The sequence below is a fragment of the Oncorhynchus masou genome, chromosome 11, assembly GCF_036934945.1.
Source record: "Oncorhynchus masou masou isolate Uvic2021 chromosome 11, UVic_Omas_1.1, whole genome shotgun sequence".
Classification (NCBI taxonomy): Eukaryota; Metazoa; Chordata; class Actinopteri; order Salmoniformes; family Salmonidae; genus Oncorhynchus; species Oncorhynchus masou.
In genome coordinates this window covers 8,243,120-8,258,565 of record NC_088222.1, presented here as the reverse complement: position 1 = coordinate 8,258,565, position 15,446 = coordinate 8,243,120, and the positions used below count along the sequence as shown (strand labels likewise).

The 15,446-nt window shown below is 44.9% G+C and overlaps 1 protein-coding gene across 1 annotated transcript in view; it reads left to right on the top strand.

The window, feature by feature from the left end:
• The window catches only part of LOC135548062 (phospholipid-transporting ATPase IC-like), a 66,785-nt gene that overhangs the window by 14,645 nt on the left and 36,694 nt on the right, over positions 1-15,446 (top strand). Inside the window, exons 2-8 of the mRNA XM_064977294.1 lie at positions 2,896-3,064; positions 4,151-4,248; positions 10,898-11,011; positions 13,470-13,568; positions 13,995-14,056; positions 14,591-14,663; positions 14,770-14,840. Coding sequence (XP_064833366.1) covers positions 2,923-3,064; positions 4,151-4,248; positions 10,898-11,011; positions 13,470-13,568; positions 13,995-14,056; positions 14,591-14,663; positions 14,770-14,840 — 659 coding nt within the window. The 5' untranslated portion in view covers positions 2,896-2,922. The remainder of the gene's footprint in view (positions 1-2,895; positions 3,065-4,150; positions 4,249-10,897; positions 11,012-13,469; positions 13,569-13,994; positions 14,057-14,590; positions 14,664-14,769; positions 14,841-15,446) is intronic.

Genomic DNA, 15,446 nt, shown 5'->3' with positions numbered 1-15,446 from the left:
GTTTCCTTAAGGTTTTATGTAGTTGAAAGATGGGGGGGGGATTTATTCAGTTTTTTTAGTTTTATTTAGTTTTATTTTTGCTCTTGGTTCTACGTTACAAAAGTGTGTGTATACCTGCTCTTCAGACATCTCATTCCAAAATCATGGGCATTAATATGGAGTTGGTCCCCCCCTTTGCTGCTATAACAGCCTCCAGTCTTCTGGGAAGGCTTTCCACTAGATGTTGGAACATTGCTGCTATAACAGCCTCCACTCTTCTGGGAAGGCTTTCCACTAGTTGTCAGGACATTGCTGCTATAACAGCCTCCACTCTTTTGGGAAGGCTTTCCACTAGATGTTGGAACATTGCTGCTATAACAGCCTCCACTCTTCTGGGAAGGCTTTCCACTAGATGTTGGAACATTGCTGCTATAACAGCCTCCACTCTTCTGGGAAGGCTTTCCACTACATGTTGGAACATTGCTGTGGGGTCTTGCTTCCATTCAGCCACACAGTATTAGTGAGCTCGGGCAATGATGTTGGGCGATTAGGCCTGGCTCGCAATTGATCCCAAATGTGTTCGATGGGCTTGAGGTCAGGGCTCTGTGCAGGCCAGTCAAGTTCTTCCACATCACTCTCAACAAACCATTTCTGTATGGACGTCGCTTTGTGGACAGGGGCATTGTCATGTTGAAACGGGAAAGGGCCTTCCCCAAAATGTTGCCACACAGTTTTGGAAGCACATAATCATCTAGAATGCCATTGCTTGCTGTAGCGTTAAGATTTCCCTTTCACTGAATGAAGGGAACTACCCTGAACCATGACAAATTCAGCCCCAGACCTTTATTCGTCATCCACCAAACTTTACAGTTGGCATTATGCATTGGTGCAGGTAGCGTTCTGGCATCCGCCAAACCCGGATGTTTCTGTCAGACTGCCAGATGGTGAAACGTGTTTCATCACTCCAGAGAACGCGTTTTCACTTCTCCATTTCAATGGTGGCGAGTTTTACACCACACCAGCCGACGGTTGTCGTTGGTGATCTGAGGCTTGTGTATGTCTGCTCGGCCATGGAAACCCATTTCACAAAGCTCCCGGGCGAACAGTTATTGTGCTGACGTTGCTTCCAGAGACAGTTTGGAACTCGGTAGTAAGTGTTGCAACTGAGGACAGATGATTTTTACAAATCAACTCAAATCAAATTTTATTTGTCACATACACATGGTTAGCAGATCTTAATGCGAGTGTAGCGAAATGCTTGTGCTTCTAGTTCCGACAATGCAGTAATAACCAACAAGTAATTTAACTAACAATTCCTAAACTACTGTCTTATACACAGTGTAAGGGGATAAAGAATATGTACATAAGGATATATGAGTGAGTGATGGTACAGAGCAGCATAGGCAAGATACAGTAGATGGTATCGAGTACAGTATATACATATGAGATGAGTATGTAAACAAAGTGGCATAGTTAAAGTGGCTAGTGATACATGTATTACATAAGGATGCAGTCGATGATATAGAGTACAGTATATACGTATGCATATGAGAAGAATAATGTAGGGTAAGTAACATTATATAAGGTAGCATTGTTTAAAGTGGCTAGTGATATATTTACATCATTTCCCATCAATTCCCATTATTAAAGTGGCTGGAGTTGAGTCAGTGTCAGTGTGTTGGCAGCAGCCACTCAATGTTAGTGGTGGCTGTTTAACAGTCTGATGGCCTTGAGATAGAAGCTGTTTTTCACTCTCTCGGTCCCAGCTTTGATGCACCTGTACTGACCTCGCCTTCTGGATGATAGCGGGGTGAACAGGCAGTGGCTCGGGTGGTTGATGTCCTTGATGATCTTTATGGCCTTCCTGTAACATCGGGTGGTGTAGGTGTCCTGGAGGGCAGGTAGTTTGCCCCCGGTGATGCGTTGTGCAGACCTCACTACCCTCTGGAGAGCCTTACGGTTGAGGGCGGAGCAGTTGCCGTACCAGGCGGTGATACAGCCCGCCAGGATGCTCTCGATTGTGCCTCTGTAGAAGTTAGTGAGTGTTTTTGGTGACAAGCCGAATTTCTTCAGCCTCCTGAGGTTGAAGAGGCGCTGCTGCGCCTTCTTCACGATGCTGTCTGTGTGAGTGGACCAATTCAGTTTGTCTGTGATGTGTATGCCGAGGAACTTAAAACTTGCTACCCTCTCCACTACTGTTCCATCGATGTGGATAGGGGGGTGTTCCCTCTGCTACGCGCTTCAGCACTGTGAGCTTGTGTGGCCTACCACTTCGCAGCTGAGCCTTTTTTGCTCCTAGACGTTTCCACTCCACAACAACAGTGCTTACTGTTGACCGGGGCAGGTCAAGCAGGGCAGAAATTTGACGAACTGCCTTGTTGGAAAGGTGGCATCCTACGATGGTGGTGGTGCCATGTTGAAAGTCACCTGAGCTCTTCAGTACAGGCCATTCTTCTGCCAGTGTTTGTCTATGGAGATTGCATGGCTGTGTACTCCGTTTTATACTCCTGTCAACAATGTGTGTGGCTGAAATAGTTGAATCCACTAATATGGAGGAGTGTCCACATACTATTGGCTATTTAGTTTATCTAGTATGACACACACGTTTTATCATGTGTATGACACGAGTGCTTTAGTTTCCTTTCCTTGTCAAAGACTGAAATCGAAGTGGACTTGACTGTTTAGTGCACTTCAAGTCCTCTGACATGCTTTGTGAATGTGAAACCGGTTTTGCTTTGGAAGAATGAGTTGGCAAAATCATTTGCAGGAATCTGTGGCCATTTCAAAATACTCCTCGGTGAAAACCCTTTCTCTCTCTCCTCTTTCCACCCTCCCCTTTCTCTCTCCCTCAATCTTCTCTGCTCGCTCTTTCTCTCCTGTTGCCTCAACCCCCTATCCCCCTCCCTCACCCCCCAGTGAGCGACCTCCAGACGTTTCTCCACTATGAGTCGGGAGCGAGCAGACTCCCAGGGGTCACTTGGGCCTGACGATGAGGTCATGCCATATAGTGACGACGAGACGGATGATGAGTTGGACCCCGGCTCAGACGAAGAGCGGCCACAGGTCGAAGAGGCCAAGAGCACCGGTAAGAGACTGGGTGCAGACACACACACACACACACACCTCATCCATTAGACAATCATCTGAGAAACCACCCTTAATAATGGTAATACCACCTTTTGATTCATTTGGAAATGTACCAGTTTCACCATTCAGCTGCCATGTTCTTGACAGTCTTGACTGTCTGCCCTTTTGTTTCCAGAGTCTTGACTGTCTGCCCTTTTGTTTCCAGAGTCTTGACTGTCTGCCCTTTTGTTTCCAGAGTCTTGACTGTCTGCCCTTTTGTTTCCAGAGTCTTGACTGTCTGCCCTTTTGTTTCCAGAGTCTTGACTGTCTGCCCTTTTGTTTCCAGAGTCTTGACTGTCTGCCCTTTTGTTTCCAGAGTCTTGACTGTCTGCCCTTTTGTTTCCAGAGTCTTGACTGTCTGCCCTTTTGTTTCCAGAGTCTTGACTGTCTGCCCTTTTGTTTCCAGAGTCTTGACTGTCTGCCCTTTTGTTTCCAGAGTCTTGACTGTCTGCCCTTTTGTTTCCAGAGTCTTGACTGTCTGCCCTTTTGTTTCCAGAGTCTTGACTGTCTGCCCTTTTGTTTCCAGAGTCTTGACTGTCTGCCCTTTTGTTTCCAGAGTCTTGACTGTCTGCCCTTTTGTTTCCAGAGTCTTGACTGTCTGCCCTTTTGTTTCCAGAGTCTTGACTGTCTGCCCTTTTGTTTCCAGAGTCTTGACTGTCTGCCCTTTTGTTTCCAGAGTCTTGACTGTCTGCCCTTTTGTTTCCAGAGTCTTGAGAGTCTTGACTGTCTGCCCTTTTGTTTCCAGAGTCTTGACTGTCTGCCCTTTTGTTTCCAGAGTCTTGACTGTCTGCCCTTTTGTTTCCAGAGTCTTGACTGTCTGCCCTTTTGTTTCCAGAGTCTTGACTGTCTGCCCTTTTGTTTCCAGAGTCTTGACTGTCTGCCCTTTTGTTTCCAGAGTCTTGACTGTCTGCCCTTTTGTTTCCAGAGTCTTGACTGTCTGCCCTTTTGTTTCCAGAGTCTTGACTGTCTGCCCTTTTGTTTCCAGAGTCTTGACTGTCTGCCCTTTTGTTTCCAGAGTCTTGACTGTCTGCCCTTCTGTTTCCAGAGGCTGGTTGGAGAGTCAAAGCAAACGACAGGGCCTTCTGTAACCTGCCAGAGTTTCAGAAAAAATACTTATTGTGTCTCAAGAAGAGTAAATATGCAGTAAGTTCCCTCTCTCCCAGTTCCACCTAGAACTGCTGGTTCAAGCCTAGGTCTTGTTCGTTAGGCACCACATAAAGGCAATGGACAGAAACAGGAAAGATGTACCTGGACTTGTCCAATAAGAAACACATGTTTTAGATTCCCAATTGTAAAAGGGTTTAAAACCGTTTATAGTTGCATGGCCTCATGAACACCAGCCTCATGAACCCTCATGAACACCAGCCTCATGAACGCCATCCTCGTGATCCTTAGTGAACACCAGCCTCAGACTGAGTAAAGCAAAGTATTGACTAATGAAACCGGTATATATATTTTTTAGGAGTAATGCCAGTTGCTGCCAGGAGCGTGACAATAAAGGGTAAACACTGAGGTCGGTAGAAACCGATAGAAACCGATCGCTGTAATGTGCTTAGGAGGAGCACAGTGTCGTCCCTTAAACAAGCCCATATTTGAGTACGGTAGGAGATAAAAGGCCTGTGCTTTGTTGAGATTTTTCCCCGTTTGCATACTATTACGTACTTTCCACTGTTGTCATCGTTGACGCAGTAGTAGATCCAGTGCATCATGGACAATAAGGAAGTATGTCATTTTATTTGATCCTTCCTGGTTGTCCCTACTTCCTCCTTACTGTGCTGATGTGTCTGTCAGACTGGTCTGAACACTTTGCATTATTACGGCTCCATAAAATACACCAACTCTGGGCTGAAAATTTCAGAGGTATTTACTAGTGACTGACAGGACAGGACTTGTGGTTTAGTCTGTAGTTGGCTCTCTTTCCCCATCTGTGGCGATATAACTTCTCTTTTGTGTTCATTTACTTTTTAGTCACTATTAGAATAATCTCATGTCACCATACTCCTCAGTGTCGATCATCAGAGAGTTATCGTGAAATCAAGGCTACCATTATGAAGATTAGGTGATATGAATCTCATTCAGTTGTCTATTAAAAAAAAAGGCTAGTTGGATTGCTAACTGCAGGCACATTGGTGGCACCAAGTACAGATGTCAAACTATGACTAAGTCTTCTCTGACATCTGAGAATAGCTCAGCTTTTGTTTGCAGCTGTTCATTTTGTTTTTCCGTGGTTGTGCTCTGCCTGCCGTAAGGTATTGGGATTATGACACTGGGAAATTCCTTGTACACAGCAGACACTCGCCTAAAAACCAACCTCCCTCTTTCTTCTGTTAGTAATTCCTTATTAAAGGAATGGACAGAGCAAGTGTAGGGTGTCCTGTGTGTAACTAAATGTGCTGCTTTCCCTGGTTAAATAAAGAGCAGAGAGTCTGGGCTAAAGCCACAACCTTTTTAAAGCACCACTCCTAAACCACACTCTTATCCATAATGGTACTTCACCTAGCTCCTGCTGTTTTCCCTTTTAAGACTACTCTTATAAAGTCCACTTGACCAAATCCCATTTTATTTATCACATGCGCCGAATTCAACAGGTGTAGACTTTACCGTGAAATGTTTACTTACGAGCCCTTTAACCAACAATGCGGTTTTAAGAAATTAAAACAACAAAAAAAGTAACAAATAATTAAAGAGCAGCATTTAAATAACAATTTCAAGGCTGTATTCAGGCGGGTACCGGTACAGAGTCAATGTGGAGGTACAGAGTCAGTGTGGAGGCTATATACAGGGTATTACGGTACAGAGTCAATGTGGAGGCTATATACAGGGGGGTACCAGTACCGAGTCAATGTGGATGCTATATACAGGGGGTACCGGTACAGAGTCAGTGTGGAGGCTCTATACAGGGGGTACCGGTACAGAGTCAATGTGGAGGTACAGAGTCAGTGTGGAGGCTATATACAGGGGATACCGGTACAGAGTCAGTGTGGAGGCTATATACAGGGGGTACCGGTACAGAGTCAGTGTGGAGGCTATATACAGGGGGTACCGGTACAGAGTCAGTGTGGAGGCTATATACATGGGGGTACCGGTACAAAGTCAATGTGGAGGCTATATACAGGGGGTACCGGTACAGAGTCAGTGTGGAGGCTATATACAGGGGGGTACCGGTACAGAGTCAATGTGGAGGCTATATACAGGGGGTACCGGTACAGAGTCAATGTGGAGGCTATATACAGGGTGTTACGGTACAGAGTCAGTGTGGAGGCTATATACAGGGGGCACTGGTACCAAGTCAGTGTGGAGGGGTACAGGCTAGTTGAGATAATCAGTACATGTAGGTGGGGGCGAAGTGACAAGGTAACAAACAAACAGGGAGTTACAGCAGCGTACAAGTGGGAGGGGGGGTCAATGTACATTTTCTGGTGGTGATTTTTATGAACTGTTTAATGAACTCTTTCAGCAGTCTAATGGCTTGGGGGTAGAAGCTGTTGAGGAGCCTTTTAGGTCCTAGACTCGGCGCTCCGGTACCACTTGTCGTGCAGTAGCAGAGAAAACAGTCTAACTTGGGTGACTGGAGTTTCTGACAATTTTATGGGCTTTCCTCTGACACTGCCTGGTGTAGAGGTCCTGGATGGCAGGAAGACTGGCCCCAGATACGTACTGGGCCGTTCGCCCTAACCTCTGTAGCGCCTTACGGTCAGATGCCGAGCCATTTCCATACCAGGCGGTGATGCAACCGGTCAGGATGCTCTCGATGGTGCAGCTGTAGAACCTTTTGAGGATCTGGGGACCCATGCCACATCTTTTCAGTCTCCTGAGGGGGAAAATGTTTCTCATGTCCTCTTCACGACTGTCTTGTGTTTGGACCATGATAGTTCGTTGGTGATGTGAACATCATGGAACTTGAAACTCTCGCACCCGCTCCACTTCAGCCCCGTCAATGTTAATAGGGGCCTGTTCGGCCCGCCTTTTCCTGTAGTCCATGATCAGCTTCCTTTGAGGGAGAGGTGTTTGTCCTGGCACCACAAGGCCAGGTCTCTGACCTCCTCCCTATAGGCTGTGTCATCGTTGTCGGTGATCAGGCCTACCACTGTTGTGTCGTCAGCAAACTTAATGATGATGTTGGAGTCGTGATTGACCCCGCAGTCGTGGGTGAACAGGGAGTACAGGAGGGGACTAAGTACACACTCCCGAGGGGCACCAGTGTTAAGGATCAGCGTGGCGGACGTGTTGTTGCCTACCCTCACCACCTGGGGGGTGGCCCGTTAGGAAGTCCAGGATCCAGTTGCAGAGGGAGGTGTTTAGTCCCAGAGTCCTAAGCTTAGTGATGAGCTTCGTGGGCACTATGGTGTTGAACACTGAGCTGTAGTCAATGAATAGCAGTATCACATACGTGTTCCTTTTGTCCAGGTGAGAAAGGGCAGTCTGGTGTGCGATTGAGATTGCGTCATCTGTCTATGTTGGGATGGTATGCGAATTGGAGTGTGTCTAGGGTGTCCGGAACAGTTGAGTACACGTCCTGGTAATCTGTCTGGCTCAGCGGCTTTGTGAATGTTAACCTGTTTTTCAAGGCTTTGATCAAATCAAATGTATTTATATAGCCCTTCTTACATCAGCTGATATATCAAAGTGCTGTACAGAAACCCAGCCTAAAACAGCAAGCAATGCAGGTGTAGAAGCACAGTGGCTAGGATTAACTCCCTAGAAAGGCCACAACCAAGGAAGAAACCTAGAGAGGAACCTGACTATGAGGGGTGGCCAGTCCTCTTCTGGCTGTGCCGGGTGGATATTATAACAGAACATGGCCAAGATGTTCATAGATGACCAGCATGGTAAAATAATAATAATCACAGTAGTTGTCGAGGGTGCAACAAGTCAGCACCTCAGGAGTAAATGTCAGTTGACTTTTCTTAGCCGATCATTGAGAGTATCTCTACCTCTCCTGCTGTCTCTAGAGAGTTGGAAACAGCAGGTCTGGGACCGGTAGCACGTCCGGTGAACAGGTCAGGGTTCCATAGCCGCAGGCAGAACAGTTGAAACTGGAGCAGCAGCATGACCAGGTGGACTTGGGGACAGCAAGGAGTCCTCATGCCAGGTAGTCCTGAGGCATGGTCCTAGGGCTCAGGTCCTCCGAGAGAGAGAAAGAAAGAGAGAATTAGAGAGCATACTTAAATTCACACAGGACACCGGATCAGACAGGAGAAATACTCCAGATATTACAAACTGACCCTAGCCCCCCGACATATAAACACTGGAGGCTGAGACAGGAGGGGTCAGACACTGAGGCCCCATCCGATGATACCCCCTGACAGGGCCAAACAGGCAGGATTTAACCCCACCCACTTCGCCAAAGCACAGCCCCCACACCACTATAGGGGAATCTTCACATCGGCTCCTGAGTGCGTTACCACACATCCATCCAGAACAGCTGGTGCTCTTGTGCATGCCGAGTGCTCTCGTGCCTGCCTATGTACAGTTATTTAAGTGACTATGCATAGATAATAACAGAGAGTAGCATCAGTGTAGAAGAAGAGGGGGGGTCAATGCAAATAGTCTGGGTAGCCATGTCTCGTCCTTTGGGTGTCCTAGACGTATTCTGCATCCCAAATGGTACTCTCTTCCCCTGTATACCTGCACTACTTTTGAGTCCTGGTCCAATGTAGACCCCTTTATAGGACATACAGTTGAAGTCGGAAGTTTACATACACTTAGGTTGGAGTCATTAACTCGTTTTTCAACCATTCCACAAATTTCTTGTTAACAAACTATAGTTTTGGCAAGTCGTTTAGGACATCTACTTTGTGTATGACACAAGTCATTTTTCCAACAATTGTTTACAGACAGATTATTTCACTTATAATTCACTGTATCACAATTCCAGTGGGTCAGAAGTTTACATACACTAAGTTGACTGTGCCTTTTTTAATAAACAGCTTGGAAAATTTCAGAATGATGTTATGGCTTTAGAAGCTTCTGATAGGCTAATTAACATCATTTGAGTCAATTGGAGGTGTACCTGTGGATGTATTTCAAGGCCCACCTTCAAACTCAGTGCCTCTTTGCTTGACATGGGGAAATCAAAAGAAATCAGCCAAAAACTGTAGACCTCCACAAGTCTGGTTCATCCTTGGGAGCAATTTCCAAACGCCTGCGGGAACCGCGTTCATCTGTACAAACAATTGTACGCAAGTATGAACACCATGGGGCCACGCAGCCATCATACCGCTCAGAAAGGAGACGCATTCTGTCTCCTGGAGATGAACGTACTTTGTTGCAAAATCAATCCCAGAACAACAGCAAAGGACCTTGTGAAGATGCTGGAGGATGCAGGTACAAAGTATCTATATCCACAGTAAAATTAGTCCTATATCAATATAACCTGAAAGGCCGCCCTGCAAGGAAGAATCCACTGTTCCAAAACCGCCATAAAAAAGCCAGACTAAGGTTTGCAAAGATCTGGAGACAAAGATCGTACTTTTGGAGAAATGTCCTCTGATCTGATGAAACATAAATAGAACTGTTTGGCCATAATGACCATTGTTATGTTTGGAGGAAAAGGGGGAGGCTTGCAAGCCGAATAACACCATCCCAACCGTGAAGCATGGGGGTGGCAGCATCATGTTGTCGGGTTGCTTTGCTGCAGGATGGACTGGTTCACTTCACAAAATAGCAACATGAGGATGGAATATTACGTGGATATATTGAAGCAACATCTCAAGACATCAGTCAGGAAGGTAAAGCTTGGTCGCAAATGGGTCTTCCAAATGGACAATGACCCCAAGCATACTTCCAAAGTTGTGGCAAAATGGCTTAAGGACAACATTGCCAAGGTATTGGAGTGGCCATCACAAAGCCCTGACCTCAATCGTATAGAAAATGTGTGGGCAGAACTGAAAAAGTGTGTGCGAGCAAGGAGGCCTACAAACCTGACTCAGTTACACCAGCTCTGTCAGGAGGAATGGGCCAAAATTCACCCAACTTATTGTGGGAAGCTTGTGGAAGGCTACCCAAAACGTCTGACCCAAGTTAAACAATTTTAAAGGCAATGCTACCAAATACTAATTGAGTGCATGTAAACATCTGACCCACTGGGAATGTGATGAAAAAATAAATAAAAGCTGAAATCATTCTCTCTACTATTATTCTGACATTTCACATTCTGAAAATAAAGTGGTGATCCTAACTGACCTAAGACAGGGAATTGTTACTGGGATTATATGTCAGGAATTGAGAAAAACTGAGTTGAAATGTATTTGGCTAATGTGTATGTAAACGTCCGACTTCAACTGTAGGTTGTCATTTGGGACTGGGGTGCAACAATTTTTCTTGAGTTATCACCCCCCCCCCCCCTCAGGATTGTGGCTGCTGTTTTGTTGTTTATGAAAATTAGCACAGTTCCACCTCGTGTGACACAGAGGGAGAGAGAGAGAGAGAGAGAGAGAGAGAACTGTTCCACCCCAGACCCAAATGAGAGAATATCCCACACACACGGACAATGTGTTCACTCACACTCAACTAGGAACCAAAGGACCTTCTGAGGAAGTAGTTCTTCCTCAGTCTCCCTACTGTTAATGGCCACAATAGTCTGAACCACTCTGTATCCGTAAAGCCCTGTTGTGTCTTCCCAGAAACCTTTGTTAAAAACAGTGTTTTGTATTTATAGGAGGCTCACATCTCTGTATGGACATTTTTAAAGTGGAGGATTTCTCCCTGTCTGATCTTACCCATGTTTATGTACCTGTTCTTATTTATTCAGTTCACCGTCTTACCAAATTATTTTTTTTTTGTGCCCTAGGGAAATGGAATCAAGACATACAAATATAACGCCTTGACGTTCATCCCACTGAATCTGTTCGAGCAGTTCAAACGAGCTGCTAACCTTTACTTCCTGGCCCTGCTCATCTTACAGGTAAGTCTGCTGAAGAAGGCTTGTGTTACATCCAACTTTCAATACTAACGGATTCTAAGAATCTTCAAGTGGTAGACGGCGAGGTTCCACTTGTAGCAGTGTTCTGTCAGACATCCCAGTTTGTGCTACAGTACGGAAGGAATCAAATCAATACTATTGTCAGTGGTTTCGTAAAGAACAGGTGTCAACTAACGGGTGAAATGCTTACTTACGGGTCCTTTTTCAACAATGTAGAGTTAAAGATAAGATATAAATAATAAATCAATAGAAATAGTGACACGAGGAATACATACACAGTGAATAACAATAATATGGCTTTATACAGGAAGTACCAGGTAATAACATGGCTTTACACAGGAAGTACCAGGTAATAACATGGCTATATACAGGAAGTACCAGGTAATAACATGGCTTTACACTGGAAGTACCAGGTAATAACATGGCTATATACAGGAAGTACCAGGTAATAACATGGCTTTACACAGGAAGTACCAGGTAATAACATGGCTATATACAGGAAGTACCAGGTAATAACATGGCTTTACACAGGAAGTACCAGGTAATAACATGGCTTTACACAGGAAGTACCAGGTAATGACATGGCTTTACACAGGAAGTACCAGGTAATGACATGGCTTTACACAGGAAGTACCAGGTAATGACATGGCTTTACACAGGAAGTACCAGGTAATGACATGGCTTTATACAGGAAGTACCAGGTAATGACATGGCTTTATACAGGAAGTACCAGGTAATGACATGGCTTTATACAGGAAGTACCAGGTGGCTATATACATGGCTATATACAGGGAGTACCAGTACTGAGTCATTGCAGGGGTACCAGGTAATTGAGGTAGATATGTACATGTAGGTAAAGATAAAGTAACTAGGTATCCGGATGGATGCTTCTCCGAAGCACGAACCCGCCAAGTTGTACTGTTTCTTGACATGCTGCTTAACACGGACCCTGGTCTGAGTAGTAATGTAGTGGTGTTATACAGGACCCTGGTCTGAGTAGTAATGTAGTGGTGTAATACAGGACCCTGGTCTGAGTAGTAATGTAGTGGTGTTATACTGGACCCTGTTCTGAGTAGTAATGTAGTGGTGTTATACAGGACCCTGGTCTGAGTAGTAATGTAGTGGTGTTATACTGGACCCTGGTCTGAGTAGTAATGTAGTGGTGTTATACAGGACCCTGGTCTGAGTAGTAATGTAGTGGTGTTATACAGGACCCTGGTCTGAGTAGTAATGTAGTGGTGTTATACAGGACCCTGGTCTGAGTAGTGGTGTTATACAGGACCCTGGTCTGAGTAGTAATGTAGTGGTGTAATACAGGACCCTGGAATGAGTAGTAATGTAGTGGTGTTATACAGGACCCTGGTCTGAGCAGGTATGTAGTGGTGTTATACTGGACCCTGGTCTGAGTAGTAATGTAGTGGTGTTATACTGGACCTTGGCCTGAGTAGTAATGTAGTGGTGTTATACAGGACCCTGGTCTGAGTAGTAATGTAGTGGTGTTATACTGGACCCTGGTCTGAGTAGTAATGTAGTGGTGTAATACAGGACCTTGGCCTGAGTAGTAATGTAGTGGTGTTATACTGGACCCTGGCCTGAGTAGTAATGTAGTGGTGTTATACAGGACCTTGGTCTGAGTAGTAATGTAGTGGTGTTATACAGGACCCTGGTCTGAGTAGTAATGTAGTGGTGTTATACTGGACCCTGGTCTGAGTAGTAATGTAGTGGTGTTATACTGGACCCTGGTCTGAGTAGTAATGTAGTGGTGTTATACAGGACCCTGGTCTGAGTAGTAATGTAGTGGTGTTATACTGGACCCTGGTCTGAGTAGTAATGTAGTGGTGTTATACAGGACCCTGGTCTGAGTAGAAATGTAGTGGTGTTATACAGGACCCTGGTCTGAGTAGTAATGTAGTGGTGTTATACTGGACCTTGGTCTGAGTAGTAATGTAGTGGTGTTATACTGGACCCTGGCCTGAGTAGTAATGTAGTGGTGTTATACTGGACCCTGGTCTGAGTAGTAATGTAGTGGTGTTATACAGGACCCTGGTCTGAGTAGTAATGTAGTGGTGTTATACAGGACCCTGGTCTGAGCAGTAATGTAGTGGTGTTATACAGGACCCTGGTCTGAGTAGTGGTGTAATACAGGACCCTGGTCTGAGTAGTAATGTAGTGGTGTTATACTGGACCCTGGTCTGAGTAGTAATGTAGTGGTGTAATACAGGACCCTGGTCTGAGTGGTAATGTAGTGGTGTAATACAGGACCCTGGTCTGAGTAGTGGTGTAATACAGGACCCTCTTGGTCAACAGAAACCACAGATCAATAAAATATGAAGCATTATAATCAGCTTATTCCTGCAGTCAACATGCTGCCTTTAAACGTTCTAACGTGTCGGATAAAGGAATAGATTGTGATATTAATGCACGTTTGTTTATTCACCAGATTATTCCTGAGATCACCACGTTGCCTTGGTACACCACCTTAGTGCCTTTAGTTCTGGTGCTGGGAATCACAGCCATCAAAGACCTGGTGGACGATCTGGTGAGTGACTCTGACCTCCTCCTTCGCTGGCTGCATCTCAATTCTCCACCCTTGTTAACACTCCCCATCATGGATTTAAAAAACACAAGATTGATGTAAAAGCATTGGTGAGAAGTTTTCTGCAAGTATACAAAAAGGGGGAGGAGAAAAATAGTGGAAAATCGGGACATTTTTCCCGCTAGCCCGGACTCTGTTAACTTCATCCAACCATGTCGTCCCGACAGACTCTGTTCATCCAACCATGTCGTTCCTACAGACTCTGTTCATCCAACCATGTCGTTCCTACAGATGAGAGGGACCAAGAAAGAGGCCTCCTTTTCATTGATGGCATATGCAGCGCACTCCATTTAATGAAGAGAACATTGTGGTCCAGTTTTAATCTAGTGCTGAACCCCTGCCTGGTGTTTTCTCTTTCCTCTCTAACAGGCACGCCACAGGATGGACAACGAGATCAATAACAGGAAGTGTGAAGTTCTCCTGGATGGCAGGTAAGGAGTAGGAACCAGAGAGAATCACTACTTCGATATAACTAGTTTTAATCAAGGGGGCAGATCCATTGAAGGTTCACACCATTTTAAAGTAGTCAACTGGGCGGGACTTGAAGTGTTTTTAAGGAAGGATCACAAAGTTACATCCAGGTCATCAGGGTTAGGGTTACACAATGCAAATAGTCCGGGTAGCCATTTGATTACTTGTTCAGGAGTCTTATGGCTTGGGGGTAAAAACTGTTGAGAAGCCTTTTTGACCTAGACTTGGCACTCCGGTACCGCTTGCCATGCGGTAGTAGAGAGAACAGTTGTATATCTAGGTGTATGGTATGAATGTATATTACACAATACTGTTATATTTTCTATCTGTGGGTGTGGAGCTCCTTGGTGCAGCAGCGTGCCATTTTATAATATCTTGAATAGTTGTTGTTGTATTTGTCTGCGTTATGCATCAAGACAAATGTCATGTTTTGAACATGACCTACAAAGAATCTGAATAGCTGAATGAAACAAACTTTTTTTTTTCCAAACCAGGTTTCAAGTGTCGAAGTGGATGAACATCCATGTCGGTGATGTGGTTCGTTTGAAGAAAAATGATCACATCCCGGTAATGTCATATATTTGTTCTTTTGACTAATTAAAACCCAACTAGCCATTATATAATTCAGTTAAAATATTTTGATTTGGTTATGTGATGTTTTTTCTTCATTTAGGCCGACATTCTGTTGTTGTCCAGTTCAAACCCCAACAGTCTTTGTTATGTTGAAACCGCCGAGCTCGATGGGTAAGATGTTCTCCAATGGACGTTCAATTATGGACTGGTCCCAAATGGCTCCCTAGTCCCTAATTACTGCACTACTTTAGACTAGAGCCCTATGGAACCCTATTCCCTATATAGTGCACTACTTTTAACCAGAGCCCTATGGAACCCTATTCCCTATATAGTGCACTACTTTAGACCAGAGCCCTATAGAACCCTATTCCCTATATAGTGCACTACTTTTAACCAGAGCCCTATGGAACCCTATTCCCTATATAGTGCACTACTTTAGACCAGAACCCTATTCCCTATATAGTGCACTACTTTAGACCAGAGCCCTATGGAACCCTATTCCCTATATTGTGCACTACTTCAGACCAGAGCCCTATGGAACCCTATTCCCTATATTGTGCACTACTTTAGACCAGAGCCCTATGGAACCCTATTCCCTATATAGTGCACTACTTTAGACCAGAGCCCTATGGAACCCTATTCCCTCTATAGTGCACTACTTTTGACCAGAGCCCTATGGGCCGTGGTCAAACTTAGTGCACTATCCTGTATAGAGAATACGGTGTCATTTGGGATGCAGACCATGTCTTCAAACCTTTTTTTATGTGTGATTTTAAT